General features: G+C 40.5%; 2 protein-coding genes and 1 non-coding gene across 11 annotated transcripts in view; 2 read left to right on the forward strand and 1 right to left on the reverse strand.

Moving 5' to 3' along the window:
* Window positions 1–2,538: 2,538 nt before the first annotated feature.
* On the reverse strand, window positions 2,539–2,643 carry LOC113605508 (U6 spliceosomal RNA). Its single transcript, XR_003427257.1, has one exon. It is a non-coding gene; the product is annotated as a U6 spliceosomal RNA (small nuclear RNA).
* Window positions 2,644–6,690: 4,047 nt separating this feature from the next.
* On the forward strand, window positions 6,691–10,677 carry ATP5MC3 (ATP synthase membrane subunit c locus 3). Of its 2 annotated transcripts, XM_027127666.1 has the most exons (5): window positions 6,691–6,800; window positions 6,988–7,099; window positions 8,296–8,373; window positions 9,262–9,455; window positions 10,149–10,677. In XM_027127666.1, exons 2-5 carry the CDS (start codon window positions 7,061–7,063, stop codon window positions 10,261–10,263), a joined length of 426 nt encoding a protein of 141 aa, XP_026983467.1. In that variant the 5' UTR covers window positions 6,691–6,800; window positions 6,988–7,060; the 3' UTR covers window positions 10,264–10,677. The 2 variants fall into 2 exon arrangements, with proteins under 2 accessions (XP_026983467.1, XP_026983474.1); XM_027127673.1 differs by lacking the exon at window positions 6,691–6,800 and having other exon boundaries at window positions 6,860–7,099.
* A 9,907-nt stretch (window positions 10,678–20,584) lies between these two features.
* Window positions 20,585–22,486, forward strand: part of ATF2 (activating transcription factor 2) — an 86,448-nt gene continuing 84,546 nt past the window's right edge. For 6 of the 8 annotated variants that reach the window (XR_003437282.1, XM_027127715.1, XM_027127742.1 and 3 more), the window contains exon 1: window positions 20,585–20,736. The gene's annotated coding sequence lies outside the window, so the exon portion shown is untranslated. The remainder of the gene's footprint in view (window positions 20,737–22,486) is intronic. The other 2 variants (XM_027127696.1, XM_027127704.1) reach the window with 1 other exon arrangement.

The following is a 22,486-nucleotide window of genomic DNA, read 5'->3' on the forward strand; positions in this document are numbered from 1 at the left end:
TTCTACAATAGAGTATCATATAAACATTGCAGGATTTTTTTAACATAAAATAGAACAGGGCCTTTTGAAAAGTTTCCCTGATCCTTTAAGGCTGTACTCCTATAGGGGGTCTGCTTGTATTCCTCAGCTGGTAGGAGTTCTCTGGTAGAACAAGCTGAGAGAACTCCCTTAAATGGTCAAGAAAGGCAGATGGAATCTCACCAAAGAACAACCTGGAGCAACTGGTAGAATCTGCAGTTCAATAACCTGTGTCTACCATGAATATATGGCCATTCTCCTGAATGATTGACCAGCCCCATAATACCGTATAAGACTGAGCAAAAAATATGACCAGATAAAAGAAGTTCCACGTGTGACTTTCCAAACTGGAATGTTCTCATCACAATGAGGGAATAGGACCCTCTAAATTAAAGATTTTATCTACTATGAACTTTGCTTTTCCTATAGCTATTGACCACTGGTGTTTTTCTGGCCATGTTTTCCACTTCAAGTTCAAATACAAGTTGCTATATTTAAAACGTACACATTTTGCTTATGCTCTCCTCTAGTTCAAATCAAGAAAGGCAATTTCAGCAAGCACTGTAACTTAATCCTTGAGGTTTAAATGAACCTTAAGGTTTATAGACCCCATTTTGTGAAATGTGTCTCCTTGATATTTTGCCTCTGAAAACAATGCTTCCCTTAAAATTAATACAGAGCCCTCACTACTTTAAGCCAAGTTCCCTGGCTTGGGGACATGACATAGGAAACTAACCTTGGTAGTAAAGCCCATAGATCAGAAATTCTTAGATAGGTGAGATTGGTAAGGAAAAGTCTGAGACTCTTTGTCTGAACAAACTGGAATAACTGACTAAAGTAATGGAATAACTGACTAAAATCAGTGATGTAAGAGGTGGCCAAGGAGAGTGACTCGTGCCATGTAACCATATTATTCTTACACAGAGCCACGATAATCCAAAGGTGGAAAGAAAACAAAGCATTACTCAGCATGGGGCACTTGTACCATATGGAAACCCTGTAATTCCCTAAATTGATGTAAGACCTTCATTTATCACATAGCACTAGGACTAGAAATATGACCCTTAAAGACCTCACTGAGGCTAGAGTAGCAAAAAAATTGATAAGCAAAAGTCCTCTCAAACATTTTGTTAGTGTTGTGAAATCTCTTATCTCTTAACAGTAAGTTCAGTATCTGGGTCCATTGATTATGAATGGATTTAATTTCTCGAAGGAGAATAAGGACTTACATTTGCATTTGGTTGTCTTAAAATATAGCCGAGGGAATTCCCTGGTGGTCCAATGGGTAGGACTCAGTGCTTCCACTGCTGTGGGCCCGGGTTCAATCCCTGATCAGGTAACTAAGATCCCACATGCCACGCAGCACAGCCAGAAAAAAAAAAAATTATACACACACACACACACACACAGCTGAAACTGACAATATACTTTCCTATCACATACAGGAAACTCCAGCCAACATACAGATAAGAAGGTATACACACCCACACCCACACCCACGTGACGCTTTAAAACAGGAATAGCCTTACCATGGAGAGGTTAGAGTTTGAATATAAAAGTACACCAAAGCCCATCACCAAAAACTGAAATTCAACATTTAATAATGCTTCCCTTTGGTTTCATTAATACAAGTGCCATAGAAGGGATAATATAATACATTTATCAATTATTATGAAGTATTAAAACTTTCCTAACATATTGGTTTTTTACATTTTAAAGTAATGCTTATGGTAACATATCAAATAATACAGAGGTATGTGAAGAAAATTTAATAGTTCCTTCCAACCTCATTGCTCAACAATGTACTGAGTACCTATTAGTGGGCCAAGCAAGTTCTAGGCTATGTGGATACAGCAATAAACGAAACAAAGTCCCTGTCCTCATAGACTTAGAGTCTAATGTGAGCTACAAACAAACAAGCAGTAAATAATGCCAGGTAGCAATAACTGCTATGGAGAAATATAAGGTTAGGTAAGGGATCCAGGAAGGTCTCTCTTGAGAAGTGACTTGAGCAAAGACTTGAATGAAGTGGAGGTTAAACCATAAACATAAGGTGTTCCAAACTAAAGGAATGAAAAGTGCAGTTCTGTCAGGGGAATATGGTTGGCATGTTGCAGGAATAACAAAGAGGCTGGCGTGCATAAAGCAGATGATCTAGGAGTTGCTTGTCTTTTTATCCATTTGTAGACTCTTTTTACTTACCAAAAGTAAATGTGTGGTTATGTTACCGACTAGATACAGTTAAATTCAGTTGTTTCATTTACTTTCAATTTGTAGGGATTTAAATTTTTTTTACTTCTATAAATGGTTTGCATGGTTCCAAATTCAAATCCAGAAAGCAAAGCATATTCAAAGAGGTTTAGCTTCTATTCTTGTTCTCTCTAATCTATTCCTTCCACCATAGGTAACCATCGATAAACCTTCTATTTTTTAAACACAGGAAATGCATTTGTAATTCTCTCCCTTTCTTAGATGCATTCACATCCCTCCCCACCTGTGAGGGAAATGGTAGCAAATTATTAAAACATGGAATACGTGATAAATTTGAGTGTCATCCATGCACAGGTGCCATGTTAGTCTTCTCTGTATCATTATAATTTTCGTATATGCACTGCTGAAGCAAGCAATAAGTTAGATTTTACATGGATAAGAGTTCAGAAGCTGGACACTGCCTGGAAAGAGATGGCTTCAGTAGGTGCCACCATGGAGAGCCTAACATAGCCAGGAGACACCAAGAAGGTACGAGGTGCCGGCAGAGAGAGTAAGTTGCCGAAGGATGGACCAAAGGCATTGAGAAAAGAAGTGAAAGTTTGACCACAGACAGACCTTGCCTACCTCACAACCCAGCCCAGGGCCTATTATGCTTCAGCTGATGTCCCATTCCTGCCAATATTCTATTGTATCATAGAACAGGTCAATAAAGGGCTTTACTGTTTTGTTTTTTAATGAATTCTTTAGGCACATGAGAATATACACACAGAATCCTTCTTAGGCACAGAAAAAATGTTTGTTTGAACAAATTCATGCCACAAAGCAAAAATATGTTCCTCAAGTTCTCTAAGTTTGAATTTTGCAGTATGAGCAAGAAAAAGAAATTCTAGAGGTCATTCCAATTTTTCCCAACAGCCTAAAATTTTAGTTAAAGAGAAGAATAATAAAGTTTCTGCAAATTACTTCGAATATACTAAGTACCCTATTTATTACTGAGCAAACTTTACTGAGTGACTACTATGTTTAATACTCTACATTAGGTGCTGTGGAAGACATAAATACAAATTAGACCTAATCCCTGCCCTTGAGAATCTTACCATCTGTGCTAGTTAGTAATTTATGACTTCTCCACTAGAAATCCATCTTTCTATGCCTTGTTTCTGTTCTACAACTGGACCCAATAGGCATTTCTGCTATGACAACTGGCAAAATGTTAGGCTTGGCCAATAGAGGGCACTGGAAAGACACTGTGAGGCCAGAAGAGGAGGAAGGACTTTCCTTTCTTCTTCAGGTGGGTTGGCTTGCAGCAGAGGCCTGGTTGTGTTCACCTCGGCAATCCTCATGGTTCACTTGTGGCCCGTGCCTTCAGCAAGTTTCTTCACCACAAGTGAACTTCAAGTTCCTGTGACAGCCATGTCCTCTCCTCTAAATTTCTAAGTTTTTCGTTACTATTCACTCTTACTCAGCCAAAGGTAGTAGCTATTCCTATAGTTCCTATGGTTTATCTCTAGGCTTTCTATCCTGTGCCATTGATCTATATTTCTGTTTTTGTACCAGTACCATACTGTCTTGATTACTGTAGCTTTGTAATATAGTCTGAAGTCTGGGAGCCTGATTCCTCCAGCTTTGTTTTTCTTTCTCAAGATTGCTTTGGCTATTCATGGTCTTTTGTGTTTCCATACAAATTGTGAAATTTTTTGTTCTAGTTCTGTGAAAAATGCCATTGGTAGTTTGATAGGGATTGCATTGAATCTGTAGATTGCTTTGGGTAGTATAGTCATTTTCACAATGTTGATTCTTCCAATCCAAGAACATGGTGTATCTTTCCATCTGTTTGTGTCGTCTTTAATTTCTTTCATCAGTGTCTTACAGTTTTCTGCATATAGGTCCTTTTGTCTCCTTATCTAGGTTTATTCCTAGATATTTTATTCTTTTTGTTGCAGTGGTAAATGGGAATGTTTCCTTAATTTCTCTTTCAGATTTTTCATCATTAGTGTATAGGAATGCAAGAGATTTCTGTGCATTAATTTTGTATCCTGCTACTTTACCAAATTCATTGACTAGCTCTAGTAGTTTTCTGGTAGCAACTTTAGGATTCTCTACGTATAGTATCATGTCATCTGCAAACAGTGACAGCTTTACTTCTTCTTTTCCAATTTGTATTCCTTTTATTTCTTTTTCTTCTCTGATTGCTGTGGCTAGGACTTCCAAAACTATGTTGAATAATAGTGGTGAGAGTGGACATCCTTGTCTTGTTCCTGATCTTAGAGGAAATGCTTTCAGTTTTTCACCATTGAGGATGATGTTTGCTGTGGGTTTGTCATATATTGCCTTTATTATGTTGAGGTAGGTTCCCTCTATGCCCACTTTCTGGAGAGTTTTTATCATAAATTGGTGTTGAATTTTGTCGAAAGCTATTTCTGCATCTATTGAGATGATCATATGGTTTTTATTCTTCAATTTGTTAATATGGTGTATCACATTGATTGACTTGCATATATTGAAGAATCCTTGCATTCCTGGGATAAACCCCACTTGATCATGGTGTATGATCCTTTTAAGGTGCTCTTGGATTCTGTTTGCTAGTATTTTGTTGAGGATTTTTGCATCTATGTTCATCAGTGATATTGGCCTGTAAGTTTTCTTTTTTTGTGACATCTTTGTCTGGCTTTGGTATGGGACATTCCATCTTATCTTCTCAGACTGGGATTTATATCATTGGCCTCCTTGGTTCTCAGGCCTTCAGATTCCAATTGAATTATACCACCAGCTTTCCTGAGTCTCCAGCTTGGAACATCAGCTCATGGGACTTCTCAGCTTCTATAACCACATAAGCCCATTCCTCATGGTTATTGTGTCAGTCTGTCTGTCTCTCTCTCTCTCTATAAACAATAGTGCTCTGTACTACTCAGGGTTCTCCACAGAAGCAGAACCTGTAGGATCCTACTGAGGGAGGTCAGTTTTTCTTCCAGCTGGTTCTGTTTCTCTGGAGAACTCTGACTAATACAGAGCATTATTGTTTATTCTACTTTAAGCATCACAGGACATCTTACCACATACTTCAGGCAAGAACTGAGTACTTGAGAAAATATACTAATAATTTCTCTTTGAACTGCACGTATGCATTATCTCTATTTTATGGGCTAAAGATTGAAACTGGGGACTTCCCTGGTGGTCCAGTGGTTAAGAATCCGCCTTCCAATGCAGGGGATATGGGTTTAATCCCTGGTCCGGGAAGATCCCACATGCCACAGGGCAACTAAGCCCACATGCCTCAACTAGAGAGCCAGCGCGCTGCAACTGGAGAGAAGCCTGCGTGCTGCAACGAAGATCCCGCGTGCTGCAACTAAGACCTGACACAGCCAAAAATAAAAATTAATTAATTTTAAAAAAGAGATTGAAACTAAAATGATTAGCTCGTGTGTGATTTTGAAGCATTTGTCTGTGAAGTTAGATCAGTGACAAAGTCTTATTCACTCTTCAAATTTTAGTTCTGAGGGCTTCTCCCCAGGATTACTGCTAGATGATACTGCACCTTTGTGCCAACTAGAAGAAGAAGTGATCCTCTGGGTCCATGTTGTACCAGGGCTCTAGACCAAGTGGGTAGGATTTCAGTCCCCAGCCATCCCATCATCTGGGCACACTAGATATTTATTCTTTTATGTTGACTTGTATCACCTCTGATAGCCACTTGTTAGAACTATTAAGTCAGATTTACAGAATTCAAGGACTTAACAGAAGTCCAGAAAGAGCCATTTTTCTGAGACATTTCTGTATTCATCTGAAGTCCAAAGTTACCAAAAACAAGTGTTAAAGTTGGGTCAGTTTTGAAAAAACTCAGACTTTCTTTAGTCCCTGGCCCTACATGAAAAAACATTTACAATCCCTTAATTCTCCCAACCATGGGTCTGGGACTGAAAAACCGACCTGCCTCACTTTACCAAGAGGCAATTTTGTGCCCAAGTCACTAAGCTCTTAGATCTATTCATTTGCTTATTCCTTTGTCCCAGTAGGTCAGGCCCACTTTCACCCAAAAGATTATTCCAGACTCTGGAACCTTTTCCAGATTCCTTTAAAGAAATGTATTTTCACTTTGCTGGGAACCCTAATTGCTTCTGCCAAGCAGAGAATGAACCGTTTCCCCACACTGAGTCCCATTTCACAGAGGAGAATGACCAGGAAGGGAGCTCCTCTATGAAAGGGACCTAGAAACTGATAAAAGGCCAAATCTCATCAACTGAAAGACAAAGTCCCACTATCCTCCGACCAGCCTAGATCAAAGGCGAAACAACTTGTTCGGTTCTCTCTGCCTGGGCTGGTCTTTATTTCTTCTTTTTGTCCCTCCGCCACCCTCGGCTCCTCAGTCCGTCTCCGGGCGGTTGTCGCTGCCTTTCCCGACTGGTTACCAATAAAGTTGTTACACAGTGACCTTGAGCGTCTTCCCAGCTGTACCCGATTCCCCGCCTTCTGCATCCGGGTGCCGCGGCGCGGATAAGAGCCGGACCGCGCCTGCGCACCCAGCCCCATTCCTTCGACCTCTGCTGACTCGGCCGCTGCTACCTCCTGGGAAGGTAAGCGGAGGGTGCGGGAGCCGGACCTGGCCGAGGTGGAGCCGCGCCCAGGAGGGATCCATTCATTCTGCTGTCGCCTCGCTTGGCACGGGACCCGAGCTGACCGCGTGCACGGGAGCCCGCGGGACCTGGGTGGAAGGACGGGCCCTCGGAGGGCACTTGACCTTAAGCCTCTTTGCCTCCGCAGAGAGGAAGCGGGAGAGGAGCCCTAGCCGCTTGTCACCCAAGTCCTCCAGCCGCGCCGCCCCGAAGAGTGCAAGATGTTCGCCTGCGCCAAGCTCGCCTGCACCCCAGCTCTGGTGCGTAGCCCAGGCTGGGCCGGGGGCTCGAGGCCCCGACCACTTGGCCCGGGCGTCCACGTTGTTGAACGGGTCACCTCGGGGCAGGACACACCGCCCTCTCGGGACAGCTCTCCCTAGCCCCATAACCTCTGTGTCCTTTTCTCCCTTTCCTCCTCTTCCTGGGGCTTCTCATTCCGCTCCTCCCCTCCACTCGCGGGGTGGAGAGCCGCCGAGGCCTAGCTGTCAGGCCCAGCTCGGTGTAGGTCAAACCCTCCTTGCCCCTCGTTCCGGAGCGGCCCCCCACCCCACCTCCTCCGACACCCTGTTGGATCGCGGCCTCGCGAGGGTTGGGGTGCAGTGGAGGGTGGAGGGGGCCCCTGAGGCCTAGCGTTGCGGCTGCACTCTCACTTGCTGATCTGTAGGTCAGTCTGCTGCTGCAGAGGGAGGGACTTTCCTCACCCTGTGTGGGCGGAGGCGGCTGGTGCAGGACCCGAAAATCTCTCCTCCTGCTTCTGGGATGTTATTTCCAAAACCATTTTGGACACTTTTGATGACGTGAAGATCTCGGGGGTTTGTCTTAGAGAATCAGGTCTTGGTTCTGAAGGGGTTTTCTGTGACCTTAATTTAGTGGACACTCAAGGGCGGAGAAGGTGGACTGGAACGTGTCCTTATGGTCAGAGTATTTCAACGATTGTTCTTCCACTGATGTGGAATTGCTTAAGCTGCTTTTTAATTCTATGATTAATGGACATATAAGAATATCCTAGAAATAGCGGGAGCTCATGTTAACTAATGGGCTATTTAAAATGACACGCTGTTTATAGTGCTGTTGTACCTACTTGTTGATCCACTTAAACTTAACCAAAGAATGTGGGGTGTTTATTGCTGGTTTTCTGATCTGAATTGTGGCGCTACAATAATTGAAATTTTAAAAGCAATACTTATTCTTTTTAACTAATTGTTCTTAGAAGTTTTGTTCAGGATATCACAAATACATTATGAAGCAAGCTTTAAAATTGCATTAACAATTTTATTAAAATTGCTTTGTGCCTTGAAAAATGACCAAACAGACAAGATAAGAATCAATAGAGGAAAGTCATAATTTTTCTTACTCATTTTTGCAGTTTGCCTTTTTAGAATTCATGGTGCAAGAAGGGCCATTGAAGTTTTATCTGTATTTTTACTTAATACATGGAATCTTTTTTCATTAACAGATCCGAGCTGGATCCAGAGTTGCATACAGACCAATTTCTGCATCAGTGTTATCTCGACCAGAGGCTAGGACTGGAGAGGTAAATGTAGTAATAATAGAAATTAAGTAACACTACCAAATAAGCCTTATGGTTTCGATTAAAGTGAAGGGGAAAAACCTCATTAATGAGTGGTCTGAGAGGGTCCTTTCCACCCTTTCATCCAAAATATTTGCAGAGAATGAGCCAATGAAAGAAACTTCTGTATCCAAAACTTATCCACCTGAATTGGCTAAGAAATATAGTCAGTATATATACTTAAGTATATGGTTTTGAGTTGCCTGTATTTAAGATTATGATAGCAACAGTTACTGAACAGCCTACTCTATTAAAAAGCATATGCAGGGCTTCCCTGGTGGCGCAGTGGTTAAGAATCTGCCTGCCAATGCAGGGGATATGGGTTCGAGCCGTGGTCCAGGAAGATCCCACATGCCGTGGAGGAACTTAGCCCGTACACCACAACTACTGAGCCTGTGCTCTAGAGCCTGCGAGCCATAACTACTGAGCCCACATGCCACAACTACTGAAGCCTGCACACCTAGAGCCTGTGCTCTGCAACAAGAGAAGCCACTGCAATGAGAAGCCTGCTCACTGCAACGAAGGGTAGCCCCTGCTCGCCACAACTAGAGAAAGCCCATGTGCAGCAATGAAGACCCAATGCAGCCAAAAATAAATTAATTAATTCAAAATTAAAAGCATATGCACGTACACCGTTTCTTAATTTTCAAAAACCTTATGCAGTGTGATATTGCTGTTCCTATTCTGCAAGATGGGAATTATTCTAAGCCACAGATTTTTCTGTTGTGCCACACCACCTATTCAAACTCAGCTACAAAAATAGAGAAGTGGTTATCATTTTGACAGTACAGTAATTAAAATAGATAACTGTGATTGCTGATTTGACCTTTGCCTTTATTTCCTGTTCTCTAGAGCTCTACGGTATTTAATGGGGCCCAGAATGGTGTGTCTCAGTTAATCCAAAGGGAGTTCCAGACCAGTGCAGTCAGCAGAGACATTGATACTGCGGCCAAATTTATAGGTGCAGGTGCTGCAACAGTAGGAGTGGCTGGTTCTGGTGCTGGTATTGGCACAGTCTTCGGCAGCCTCATCATTGGTTACGCCAGGTAATTCCTGTTGCCGAATAAACTAGTTTAAAAACATGCTTGAAATAATTGGAAACTTAGGAAACTAGTGAAATCATCATAGCTACTTTGTATTAAGTACCTGTCTGTGTCTTGCATTATACTTTGAGGTCTTTGCATGCAGTTATCTCACTGCTCCCAACACGCCTTGGAGAAACACTGGTTTACCTGTGGAGGACTAGAGACACAGAGGTTATACGGCTTGCCCAAAGTCAAAGCCAGTGTCAGAAAATAAATTATAACTCACTTTGACTTCAGAGTCTGCACTCTTTAATTTTTAAGTTGTAGTGGGAATATAATTAAGAGAGCTCATGCTTTAAAAATATCAGCTTCCGTTTTATTACTTAAGACCTTATTTTTAAACTAACAAATCTTAAAAAGTATAGAACATACTTTCACGGGGATAAGAAGAATGTCAGAATCCCTCAAAATGGATGAAGACTAACCACTTATATTGATATAGAGAGACAGTGCCTCCCTTTCCCCATATGATTAGGAATGAGGAGAAAGGAATGTCAAAGGCAGAACCAAAAGAGAACTAGGAAAAACACTGTTCCAGTACTTTCCAATTTACAAAGATCCTCATGCTAGTAATCTGGTTTTTTAACATTTACCAACCATGTTAAAATTCAAATAATATTTCAAAGTAACAATGATATGTGTTGTCTCTTTTAGAAACCCTTCGCTGAAACAGCAGCTGTTCTCATATGCTATCCTGGGATTTGCCTTGTCTGAAGCTATGGGTCTCTTTTGTTTGATGGTTGCTTTCTTGATTTTGTTTGCCATGTAACAGAAATTACTGCTTGAAATGTTGGCATTCATGTTAATTACAGATGTAATTCTGTGTATCTTACTGTGACTCCAAAAACTGTAGCATTGGTGTCATGAAAATGTACGTTATTTCCAAAGTCATTAAAGATGAAAACTTTAATTTTTGCTGTGATTTGTACTTACCTAATTTAAATTTAGATCATCACAAAGAAGAACATGTATTCAGGCAGAGGCTGTACAAGTCAGAGGAAACTACTGCAGTTGCCCTGGTGATGGAAAAGATCCTAATGTAATTTTTATGGGAATTCTTTTATATAGTGTTCTGAACATTGTAAATTATAGGGCTTTTGTTTATTCGTGTAAAGGGGAAATGTTTGAGTGCTTTGAGCTTCTATGAAATATGATTAATTAAATCAAGATATTAATTACTCAAGATGGTTTTGTGTTTTTAAGGGCTAATAACGTGAATTACAATACTTGGAAGCAGGATCACCTTCCAGGACTAACCTGGCTGGTCTTAACACAGCTGGATCTAAAAATAAATCATGTCGGGTTTTTAGAAATTGAAGCCTTATTAAATGGGTGTTGGGATTAGGGAGGTGATTTTTACTTTTCAGTAGGTCTCACGTTAAGCAGTTGTGTGTCTATAGTGAATCTTATCTGTCTTCTAAGAAGAAACTCAATCTAACTAGCAGCTAGTTTCTTGCTTAAACAAGGCTCTCATTAAAAACCAAATATCAAAAAGTAAACTGAATTTAAATTTAAAGCCAAAAGTTGCTAAAGCATTGCTCATCTTTGATACCAACAAATGTTTATAATAGGAGCCTTGGGAATGACAATTGGTTCAATAGTATTCTGTTTCTAATACTACATGTTGCTTATTGGTCAAATTTTGCCTATTAAAATGAAGAAAGGGGTGCTACTATAGAAAGACTGAGCTTTCCCCCTAGCAAATATATTGTACATTTACATTATTTGTCATCACAGTTTCAGGGTTTCTATAAAAGTTTAGGCTGACAGTTGGAAAGCTTCATTTTATTCCTTTAATCCCTTCTGCCTAATTTGATTTCAGTTAAGAGCCGTCAGCTACAAGGGTTTGTCAAAGTGCAGTGGGAAGACCCATCTCCATCAGAATCACCTAGGATGTCTAAAGTACAAATCCCTACACTCCAGACCTACTGAATTAGAGTCTTTGGCCTTGAAACTCAGCCATCTGCATTTTTAAAAAGGTTTCTCAGGTAATTTTTGAGCACATTATTTGAGGATCACTAACTTATCTGTATCCTTCCCACTCTCTATAAAGTGTCAGAAACACTAAAGAGCTAGAGCTACTACCACTTTCTGGTTGGTTAATCACCTAGTCTACGTTACATAATTTCCTGGAACCTTCACCTTTTTCTTAAAAGTACTACTCAGTATTTGAATTTAGCAATGTAAAGAAGTATTACATGTATTATATGACCTAGCAATTCCGCAGCTTGGTATATACCCAAAAGAATTACAGGCATTCAACAAAAACTATATACAGATGTTCATAGCAGCACTATTCACAATAGCCAAAAGGTAGAGACAACCAAACTGATGTTTGGATAAACTGATGATAAAATGTGGTATATCCATATAATGGAATATTATTCAGCCATAGAAAAGAATGACGTACTGATGAGCGTTACAACATGAGTGAACCTTGAAAACATGAAAGTGAAAGTGCTTTCACTTGGCTAAGTGAAAGAAGCCAAGCACAAAAGGCTGAATATTTACATGAAATATTCAGAATACACAAATCTGTAGAGACAGGGGAATTCCTTGGTGGTCCAGTGGTTAGGACTCTGCGCTCTCACCACCGAGGACCCAGGTTCAATCCCTGGTTGGGAAACTAAAATCCCACAAGCTGCGCAGTGACACCAAAAAAAAAAAAAAAAGGTCCATAGAGACAGTAGATTAGTGGTTACTAAAGGCTAGTGGGAGTAGAGATTGGGAAGTAACTGCTTAATAGGTGTGGGAGGTCCTTTTGGGGTAACCCGTGTTCTGGTGATGGTTGTACAACATTGTGAATGTACTGAATGCCACTGAATTGTACACTTTAAAATGGTTAAAAGAAAATACATATCTTACTACAATTTACAAAGAAGTACTGCACAATTAACACAAAGTCCATAGTGTAAAATCATATGACATTTTTTAAGTCCTAGGGAAATACTTAGATTAACCAGTCCTCTGTTACAAGTTCATTTTAGGCCAAACAAACAAAAAACCTGCTCTTACTGCTGGTTTGGTGTTTAAAGAGGCCTGAAACATTGATTCTGGAACAGGTTTCTTATAAGACATGCCCTTAGCTGAGGAAATCCCCTGAGAATGAAAAGGAAATTGTGCTGTGGCTGCCTGGCTTCCAAGTTACTAAGGAAAAAAGAATTCTTTAGAAAATCAGTATAACTTAGAAGTATAACCACAGGCGATCTTACCTTACTTGGAGTAACAAGTTTCTGACGTTGAAAGTACATCACTAGAATACATCTATTTGACAGCAGAAATGTTTATTGTACGCCATTTTTGCAGCAAGTACTACCAGCCTTATAAGCAAATATTAATGGTGTATGCTTTTCACTAACTTCTTAGTTTCTGAACAGAGGCCAATAAAGATATTTTTGCATTGAAGACCAAATGAGTTTTCCATGTTGATAAGTTTGGTCTGTTTAAAAACTCCAAGAGACAAGAGCACCTAAGAGTGGTAGAGTGCTAATTCATCTATTTATTTAGAATACCTAAAGGTATTTCAGATTTCCAGGCATACTTCTTATTTGGTAGCATGTTGTTACCTTTCTTCATTGCAGGAATGTGGTATTTTTAATGCCTTTGGGATTAACCCAAAATACAGATTTGAGTATGAAGTGTATGTTTGAACTAAAGAAAAACTTGTCATCTAGCCCCAAACACTAGACATGTATGGAAATAACTAAAACTCAAAGTAGAATGGTGAGTTCCAGAAGAGTGGCAGGAAGTACTAAGATGTTCAGGGGAGTAGAAAGAGTTTTCTAACAATGGAATCACATGAAGAAGAGTTATTTTTCTACAAATTAATACAAACCTTGAACTGGTGGAATGAAGAAAGGCCAGAATTAGAGGGTATCTTAGCTAGTGAAAGCATGTGGTAAGGTTCGGGAGAAACAAGGAGCTGCCTGGGTATGGAAGGGAAATAGTGTAAGATAAGGCTGCAAAGGTAAACAGGGGCCAAATTATGTAATTTGTCAGATGTAAAAGTGTGGGTTTTATTCATTTGACCACAGCCAGCCATTGAAGGTCCAGAGCCAAGGAAGTTTAATACAAGAACAGTGTAGGATAGACCGGAGGCAGTAATGGTCAGTGGTTGCTATAGTAGCTTTGCTGAGAGGCAACGAGGGTCCAGTCTAGGATGGCGGCAATGAGTACTTTTTTTTAAAAGAGTCTACAAAAGTTGTATCAGTAGGATTTGATGGGAACCAGTTGGAGGAGGAGAGGGTATGTGCATCAGATAAGTGCCATTCCCTATCCTAGTGACTTCGTATACTATGTCATTTAACTTTCATGACAACCATGCAAAATTGGGATTGGTTTCCAAGATGTAGAGTAAAAAGGCTGAGAGGAGTTAAACAGTTCCCCAAATTACATAGCCATTAAGTGGCAAAGTCAGGATCCAAATTCAGGTCATCTTTGATTGCAAAGCCCATGCTTTGATTTTTAGTATGATTATCTTAGGGATGACAAGGAAAAAGTTGATTTGGGGGAAGTTGGTATGTTGTTTTGTTACAGAATTCTAATACAAGATTGAAGCATACTCCTGAAGAGAGACTTGTGGGCTTGAAAAGGGGAAAGGTATGGTATATGATATGGAGTACATGTGAATAAAAGAAGTGCAGAGCAGGAGTAAGGACAGTGACCACTTGTGCCCAAGGGAAGTCAAGGACTCAGAAAAGACCTGAGAAGACCTTATGTTTACACATCAGGTTGATCCTTAGCACAGAGACAGCCTACAACAATAAATAAAAATAATAAAAAGTGCAAATCTTGGGGAAGAAGGAGAATCTGATTTCCAGAGATCCCACATTATTAGATTCAAATGTCCAGTTTTCAACAAAAAATATCACAAAATATTCAAATAAACAGGAAAGTGTGGTTCATTAAAAGGAAAAAAAGATCAACAGAATCTGCCCCTGAAAAAGACCTGATGGCAGATCTACTAGGCAAAGACTTTTAAACAACTGTCTTAAAGATGATCAAAGAACTAAAGGAAGATGTGGAGAAAGTCAAAAAAAGAAAAGTATGAACTTTCTGATTTCAAAACTTACAAAAGCTACAGTAATCAAAGCTGTGTGGTGCTGGCATAAAGATAGACATAATAGACCAATGGAATAGAATAGAGAGCCCAGAAATAAACCCTTGCATATATGGCCAAATAATATTTTTACTCTTTTTTTTTTTTGGTATAGGATAGTTGATTTACAATATTGTGTTAGTTTCAGGTGTACGGCAAAGTGATTCAATTATTTTTTTCAGATTATATTCCATTATAGGTTATTACAAGGTATTGAATATAATTCCATGTGCTATATAGTAAATCCTTGTTGCTTATCTGTTTTATGTTCAGTAATTTGTATCTGTTAATCCCATACTCCTAATTTGTCCCTTCTTCCCTCCCTCTCCCCTTTGGTAACCATAAGTTTGTTTTCTATGTGAGTCTGTTTCTGTTTTGTATGTAGATTCATTTGTATTGTTTTTTAGATTCCACATATAGGTGATATCATATAGTATTTGTCTTTCTCTGTCTGACTTCACTACGTATAATATTCTCTAGGTCTATCAATGTTGCTACAAAAGGCAATATTTCATGCTTTTTTATGGCTGAGTAATATTTTTTTGTAAAATAATTTTTGACAAAAACGCTAAGACCATTCAGTGGAGAAAGGACAGTCTTCAGCAAATGATACTGGGAAAACTGGCTATCCACATGCAAAAGAAAAAAGCTGGACCCTTATTTAACACTGTATACAAAACTTAACTCAAAGTGGATTAAAGACTTAAATGTAAGACCTAAAATTATAAAACTCTTGGAAGAAAACAGGGCAAAGTTTGCAGGACATTGGATTTGGCAATGATTTCTTGAATATGACACCAAAGGCACAGGCAACAAAAGAAAAATTAGATAAATTGGACACCATGAAAATTTTTAAAAATTTGTGCAATAAGAAAACCATCAACGGAATAAAAAGGCAATCCACAGAATGGGAGAAAATATTTGTAAATCATATATCTGATAAGGGATTCATATCCAGACATATAGAGTACTCCTGAAACTCAACAACAAAAAAAACAACCCAATTGAAAAATGACCAAAGGATTTGAATAGACATTTCTCCAAAAAAAAAGATAGTCAAATGGCTAACAAGCACATGAAAAGATGCTCAACATCACTAATCATTAGGGAAATGCAAATCAAAACTACAATGAGATACCACCAAGCACCCACTAGAATAGCTACTATCAAAGAAAAATGGAAAATAACAAATGTTGGCATTGATATGGAGAAAATGGAACCCCTGTGCACAGTAAGTAGGAATGTAAAATGGTATGGCTGCTGTAGAAAACAGTATGGTGTTCCTCAAAAAATTAGAAATAGAATTACCATATGACCCAGCAATTGCACTTCTGGGTATATACTCAAAAGAATCGAAAGCAAGGTCTTGAAGAGATACTTGTACACCCATAGTCATAGCAACGTTGTTCACAGTAGCTAAAATGGCAACCCAAGTGTCATCGATGGATGAATGGATAAACAAAATGTGGTATATACATACAGTGGAATATTTTTCAGCCTTAAAAAGAAGGAAATTCTGACACATGCTACACTGCGGATGAACCCTGAGGACATTATGCTAAGTGAAATAAGCCTGTCACAAAAAGACAAACACCATATGTTTTCACTTATATGAGGTACTTAGAGTAGTCAAAATCATGGAGACAAAAGGTAGAATTGTGGTTGCTAGGGGCTAAGGTGGGGGAAATGAGGGGGACGGGCAGCTATAGTTTAATGGGTATAGAGTTTTAGTTTACTAGATGAGAAGAGTTATGGAGATGGATGGTGGTGATGGTTGCACAACATTATGAATATATTTATTATAATATGACTGAAATGTACACTTAAAATGGTTAAGATGGTAAATTTTGTGTGTATTTTATCAAAATTTTTTTAAAAGAGGGGGGATCAAGGGCTCAGAGGTTGCAATAAGGTTGAAGATCCATTTCAGTAAGCACCAAAAACTAGACAAATTTTTTAAATTTCAGAGTTCAGATCTTAGAAGTAAGGTAGGTCCAAGGAATGACCAAATTTTGTGGTCAAGTTGTTAAGCGGCTAAAGTTGGGTAGAAATTAATGTCCTTGAAGTTAAGTTTAAGGAAAGATTGTAGAGAAATGGGAAATAACATTTAATAACCAAATAAACTATCTCATGCTTCTACTGCAAGTTTTAAAGTCTGTTTGATAGGCTTCCCTGGTGGCGCAGTGGTTGAGAGTCCGCCTGCCGATGCAGGGAACACGGGTTCATGCCCCGGTCCGGGAAGATCCCACACGTCGCGGAGCAGCTAGGCCTGTGAGCCATGGCTGCTGAGCCTGCGTGTCTGGAGCCTGTGCTCTGCAGCGGGAGAGGCCACAACAGTGAGAGTCCCGTGTACCGCAAAATTCTGTTTGATAATTTTATGCTAAAATTATCATGTTAAGTAAGGAGAAGTTTGTATTATCGCAGTACTATCCTCGCAAAGCTTTTCAAAATATGATTTCTACACATGAAATTATAAATGAGTTGTTGAATTCTCTACATGCTGAGCATATATAAATTGCATAATTTCATGCTGTTGCTCTACTGCTAATACTATGGACTTAAGACTCTAACACATAGTTCATCAATTACTTGCCCAATCCTTTACATTATTAGGGGAAAAAATTATTTTTTTTTAGATCTAATACCATTCTCCTCTGCCTCAACAAACATAGCAACATTATGCCTTAGTTTGCTTTGCTGGTTGACAAGTAGTAGTGAAAATTTGTCATAGTATAGGATTTATAAAAAACGATAGCATCTTTTAAATAGTTTTTTAAAAAGTATTGGTAGATAGCATGCATTTATTTATACTTCTCTCTTTCCTCCACCTATCCCTATCCTACACTTCCCTCACACACACACACACACACACACACACACACACAAGCTTACTTGTGCATTCTCCTGTAGGTTTTCTGGTGATGTGTATATCATAATTTACTAAAGCATTGCTACTCAAAGTGATGTCCATGGATCAGCACCATTGGCATCACCTGGGAGCTTGTTAGAACTATAGGTTCTGTAGCCTCGCATCAGATCTTTTGAATCAGAATCTGAATTTTAACAAGGAACCCAGGTGATCTGTATATACATAAAACTCAAAGTTTACAGTGCTTCTCAAAGAAGTACTACCAGAATACTATGATTCCCGGCATGTCATGACTCAGACTCCTTATCTTTCAAAAAGCTGTCAACTGGTTCATTGGAAGACTTGTTTCCTCCTCCCTATTGCAATGTACTGCTAATCCAGTGATTCTTAAAGTGTGGTCTGAGAATTCTGAGGGCCCCAAGAGCCTTTCAGGGAGTTCATGAGGTCCTCCCTTTTCCATTTACATAGTTCTGTGAGGCTAGATTTTCATCATACACTTCAACCAAAACATATTGCAGCAGATCAAATGCAGAAGCAGATACAATAATGCAACTATCTTCTACTAAGCCATGACATAACGATTTGCAAACATGAAAACAATGTCATTCTTCTGTTTTTGTTTTAGAAAATATAATTATTTTTCCCCAAAGTGTTATTTATGTTAAGATGTTGTTATCAGGTGTAGGGTCCCAAAGTCAAAAAGTTTGAGAACCACTGGTCTAATCTGTCAGTGAGAAAACAGGCTGCAATACACATCTCACTTACAAATCAATAGAAATGTCAATTTTGTAAATTGAGGGTAACCTGTCTCCCTAGGTCATATCCTTTCAGCTATCAATCTGTTTATAATCTCTAAAAATTGGCACAGGTTCTTGGCAAGAATCTGTACTTCTTTCTCCCAAATGATTTAAGTACTCTATCTCCTCTTATATGTTTTGTAACTTAGAGCTTCTTTCTCAAAGGAGCTTAAATTTTGAAGAGAGAGGGCTTCCCTGGTGGCGCAGTGGTTGAGAGTCCGCCTGCTGACGCAGGGGACACGGGTTCGTGCCCCGGTCCGGGAAGATCCCACATGCTGCGGAGCGGCTGGGCCCGTGAGCCATGGCTGCTGAGCCTGCGCGTCCGGAGCCTGTGCTCTGCAACGGGAGAGGCCACAACAGTGAGAGACCCGCGTACCGCAAAAAAAAAAGGCCTATCTACTTTGAAATGCCATGACATTTATAACTCATTTGCGCACATTTTAGTGAATATATTCTAGACCGAGCAATCTGTGATCTGTCAGTCACACGTTTTGTCCATCACCATGTTCATCATCAGTAATCTGAACTGCTGAGGTTTTAATAATCAGTGCTACACTACACTAACACTACTACAATGTTACTAATGTTATGTAGAGATGGTACTTTCATTTTAACTTGAGGCATAAACAGTGTCAATTTGGCTTCTTTCGGGGCTCTTGAGTAATGAAATTAGTTTTAAAAGAGGGGTGAGTTGGCTCACATACATGTATAGAGGCCAGAAACCTGCTAAAAGGTCCAGTGCCATTACAATGTCACTTTTATGGCAGATACCATTATTGAACTGTAGGTTCATTAACTCTCAAATACTATGCCCCACAATCTAACAACAATTTCAGTTTCATTTGAGTTTGGAGATAACGTTTGAGTGCATTTAATGTTCATATGTAAACTTAATACATAATTTTGCTATAGACTAGAAATCATCACTTAATAAGTGGAAAACAAGGCACTGAAAAAAACGTGCTTTTTTAAAAAAATAATTAATGCAAATTTTCGCAGGGTCCCCATCATACTTTTCAAGGGCGCTAGGGTGTATTTATTGAACAATCAATATCCCTACCTTTAACATTCGAAACATTTAAGTTGTAAAGAGAATCATAGAACAACATTAAGAAATATTTTCAGCACTTCTCTTTGTTTGTAGGAATGTATCTGTGTCAACTGAAGAGCAATAAATACGGTCTTTTTTGTCCTTTATGTTAATCAAATGATTAGCTCCCCCGCCCCGCATTCTTTTTAAACAGCTACTTTCAAAGCTTGACAGTTATTTCCTAGGCATTGCATCGGCCTATTAAGCAGTAGGACAGTATTACGGAGAGTGCTATTTCTACGCCGTATTAATTTGGTGTCCTTTGGTCCTCTCAAGTGTTAATACGGAGTTGCTGATGTTTTAAAGGTTTGGAATTCTCTCTACTAAAATTGATATTTTTTATCTATAACTGCTAAGTAAAGGAAAATTGATAAAATAGGATACACCATAATATGGAGGATTTTCCTCTTGCACTATTTTAAGTTAGGGAGATATAGTGGAAGGCACTGTATTTCCTTTTAGTAAGTTACTTAGAACATAATTGTATGCTAACATCATACACTGTACTGGGCGCTGAGAGCCGGAGGAATCAGTTCCAGCTACAGCTTAGTAAAATTCGAACAAACGCCATTCATGGTAAAGGCTTATTTCATTTATTTCGGAACTGACATCTTGCTTCCCCGTTTCAGGCGCGTAGGGGGCTTAGGGGGTAATTTCCAGCAAACTCCGCGGCTTCTAAACCGAAGCTCTCCTTCTCAGGCTTCAGTGCAGCCGGAAGGTGGGTTTCGGTGCGCGCCTCCCTACGCTTTACCCTCCTCCCTACCAAGGGCCGGGAAATGACAGCAACGGAAATACCAGGTTTCCGGAGCTGGGCTCAGAGGATTCCTCCTGCTTTCTCTCCCGCCACCGGCAGCCTTCCCAGAGTTCACCTTTCCTCCCTGCACACCATCAACCTCCTCACGCGACCTCAACATCCACCTGCTCCAGCGCCCTACACTCGCGCCCACCTCCAGCCGGCTGCCAATCACAGCCTTCCGCAGCTCCCGGGTACAGAGACGCCACTCTACTAACTCCCTGGTCCCGCCCCCTCCAGAACTGCTTCCCGCCCTTCGGGTTCTGTATCCAATAACCAGCGCCCGAGTATTCTTTGGTTCCCGCCCCCTTCCTTAAGCCTGACTGAACCACCTGATCCGGAGGCGCTCTGTCAGAAGGAAGGCAAGAAGGGGCGTGTGCGTGGAGAGGAGGGGCGCGAGAAGAAAGGAGGGATGTCGGGAGGGGGGCGGAGAGAAGGGTTGTCAGTCCGATCTCGCGAGAGAGGACGGAAGCCTGTGGGAGCCCGTGGCCTTTAAAGTGCGGTTCAGTCCTTTCCTCCAGGGGTGGTTTGTAAACACCGCTGAGCTCGGGTCTCCCCAGCGACCGAAAGAAGCATGAACTAGTGACCTGGAAAGGTGAGTAGTGATGAGGAGAGGGCCGCAGGACTGGAGACTGTAGGGATGCAGAGAAAGAAGGCACTAACATGGCGACGTCGCTCACCATAGTCCCCACCCCCCCGCTTCCCATCACCTCGGGCGCTCCTGCCCGTGCCTGGCCCTCGGGGCGGCTGTGGCTGTGCTGCAGCTTTAGCGGCCCGCGCGGCGTCGGCTTCGGAAGCCCGGCCGAACAGGCCGGACCGTTAGGTAACTGGCATTTGTTGTTCCGGCCCCTCCCCGCTCGCGCGCTTTCCTGACGAGGAGGAAAAAGGAATAACGGCTCCTCTTAGACCCCTCCCCCTGCTATATCGTCCCCTTGTCTGGTCAGTTTGGAGATCCCTGGGGCACACGTCGGATTTGCCGAGGGTGCAAGGAGAACCCGCTTCAGTCCTTGGGTTGAACAGGAAGAGGGCCGGCTCTGGTCTCCCCACTCAGTGGTTGGGAACTGTATGTGATGGTGGCGAGGGGGAGGATCAGGAGGCGCGGCAGAAAACAGGGTCAGGGTCTCTGGCTGCGGTGGGAGCTGATGGAACAAATGGTATGCAGAACCTGGGAGCTGGAAGTCTCGGCCTTTTCTGTCCTTTCTGCCCCTTCACACTCCCGCCACCCCCCACTTTTTCAGATGGGGCGGGGCTGAGGTGCGGGTGCAGATTGATTCTGGTATTTTACCCCCTTTTTTTTTTTTTTTTTTAACCTTCCTGGGTGGACTGCAAACGTTCTGTAGGGAAATCACCTGTGTTTTTTTTTTTTTAATTGATATCTTGGGGACCAGAGCCGAGAGTGTGTTTTCTGTGTTCGCTGGTTGAACTGACGCTAGAAGGAGGCAGAGGACGGAAGAGATGGGGACTATTTTTGTGCCTTTAAGTGGTATAAAATTGTCTTTGTTTAATGAAGAGTTTTAAAACTGGTCAGGCCAAGAGCAAAACTATTGTGAATATGATGGAGTAAAAGGGGTTACTCCTGATGGACCTTAGGCCTGTTGACTAATCTGTAAATTATTATGTGAAAGTTACAATTTCTTAGGAATTTAAAATTTTGGAGATAGTAACAGTAAATAAATTTAATGTCTATATTTGAAATCAGATCAAAAACTGTTCCTCTGAGCACGTTTTTTGTCCTATCTGAAGAAATTTATAACCACTGTCAGTAATAGTTTTTCTAGGCATAATCGGAAAGCCTATATGCTTGGTCTGTTGTACCAAAACTGTGAAGGTGAGAAGCTTGTTAAAAAGTCATCCCAGTAGGGTTAAGTGCCCTGAAAGACAAATGCAATAGCAATGATATTTTGTAATTAAATTTAAATTTGTTACAGTGACTTGAAAAGCCACTGTAAACACTGTTTTCAAAACTGCAGGAACATCGTTGTAAAGTGTGTTCAAAAATAGAGATGCCCTTCTTCAGATCAAGAAACAAAAAAGTTCATGGGTCTTTAAGGTCATTGATAATTGAATCCTAATCTTTGTAAAATAGTTTGTAAGAATATTCCAAATTTACAGTGCTGTGTATGCTGCTTTCCTAAGACATGTTTAATCTTGTTCTGAGAGGATGCTACTGCCATTAAGTTTTTAATTATTTAAACTATAATATTGTGGTAATTTAGAACATAGGTGTTTGTTTTTTATTGATTTGTTTGTTTATTTATTTATTTTTGGCTGCGTTGGGTCTTCCTTGCTGCACGCGGGCTTTCTCTAGTTGCTGGAGAGAGCGGGTGCTACTCTTCTTTGCGGTG

The sequence above is a fragment of the Aethalodelphis obliquidens genome, unplaced genomic scaffold (genome assembly GCF_003676395.1).
Source record: "Aethalodelphis obliquidens isolate GAN/ISIS:26980383/991018 unplaced genomic scaffold, ASM367639v1 scaffold2, whole genome shotgun sequence".
NCBI lineage: Eukaryota > Metazoa > Chordata > Mammalia > Artiodactyla > Delphinidae > Aethalodelphis > Aethalodelphis obliquidens.

Excerpts from the sequence above, each read along its gene's own strand:
- ATP5MC3 (XM_027127666.1), top strand. The coding sequence starts at position 7,061 with ATGTTCGCCTGCGCCAAGCTCGCCTGCACCCCAGCTCTG. Across the intron at positions 7,100-8,295 it reads TCGCCTGCACCCCAGCTCTG|ATCCGAGCTGGATCCAGAGT; the intron begins GTGCGTAGCCCA and ends TTTCATTAACAG. Across the intron at positions 9,456-10,148 it reads CTCATCATTGGTTACGCCAG|AAACCCTTCGCTGAAACAGC; the intron begins GTAATTCCTGTT and ends TGTCTCTTTTAG.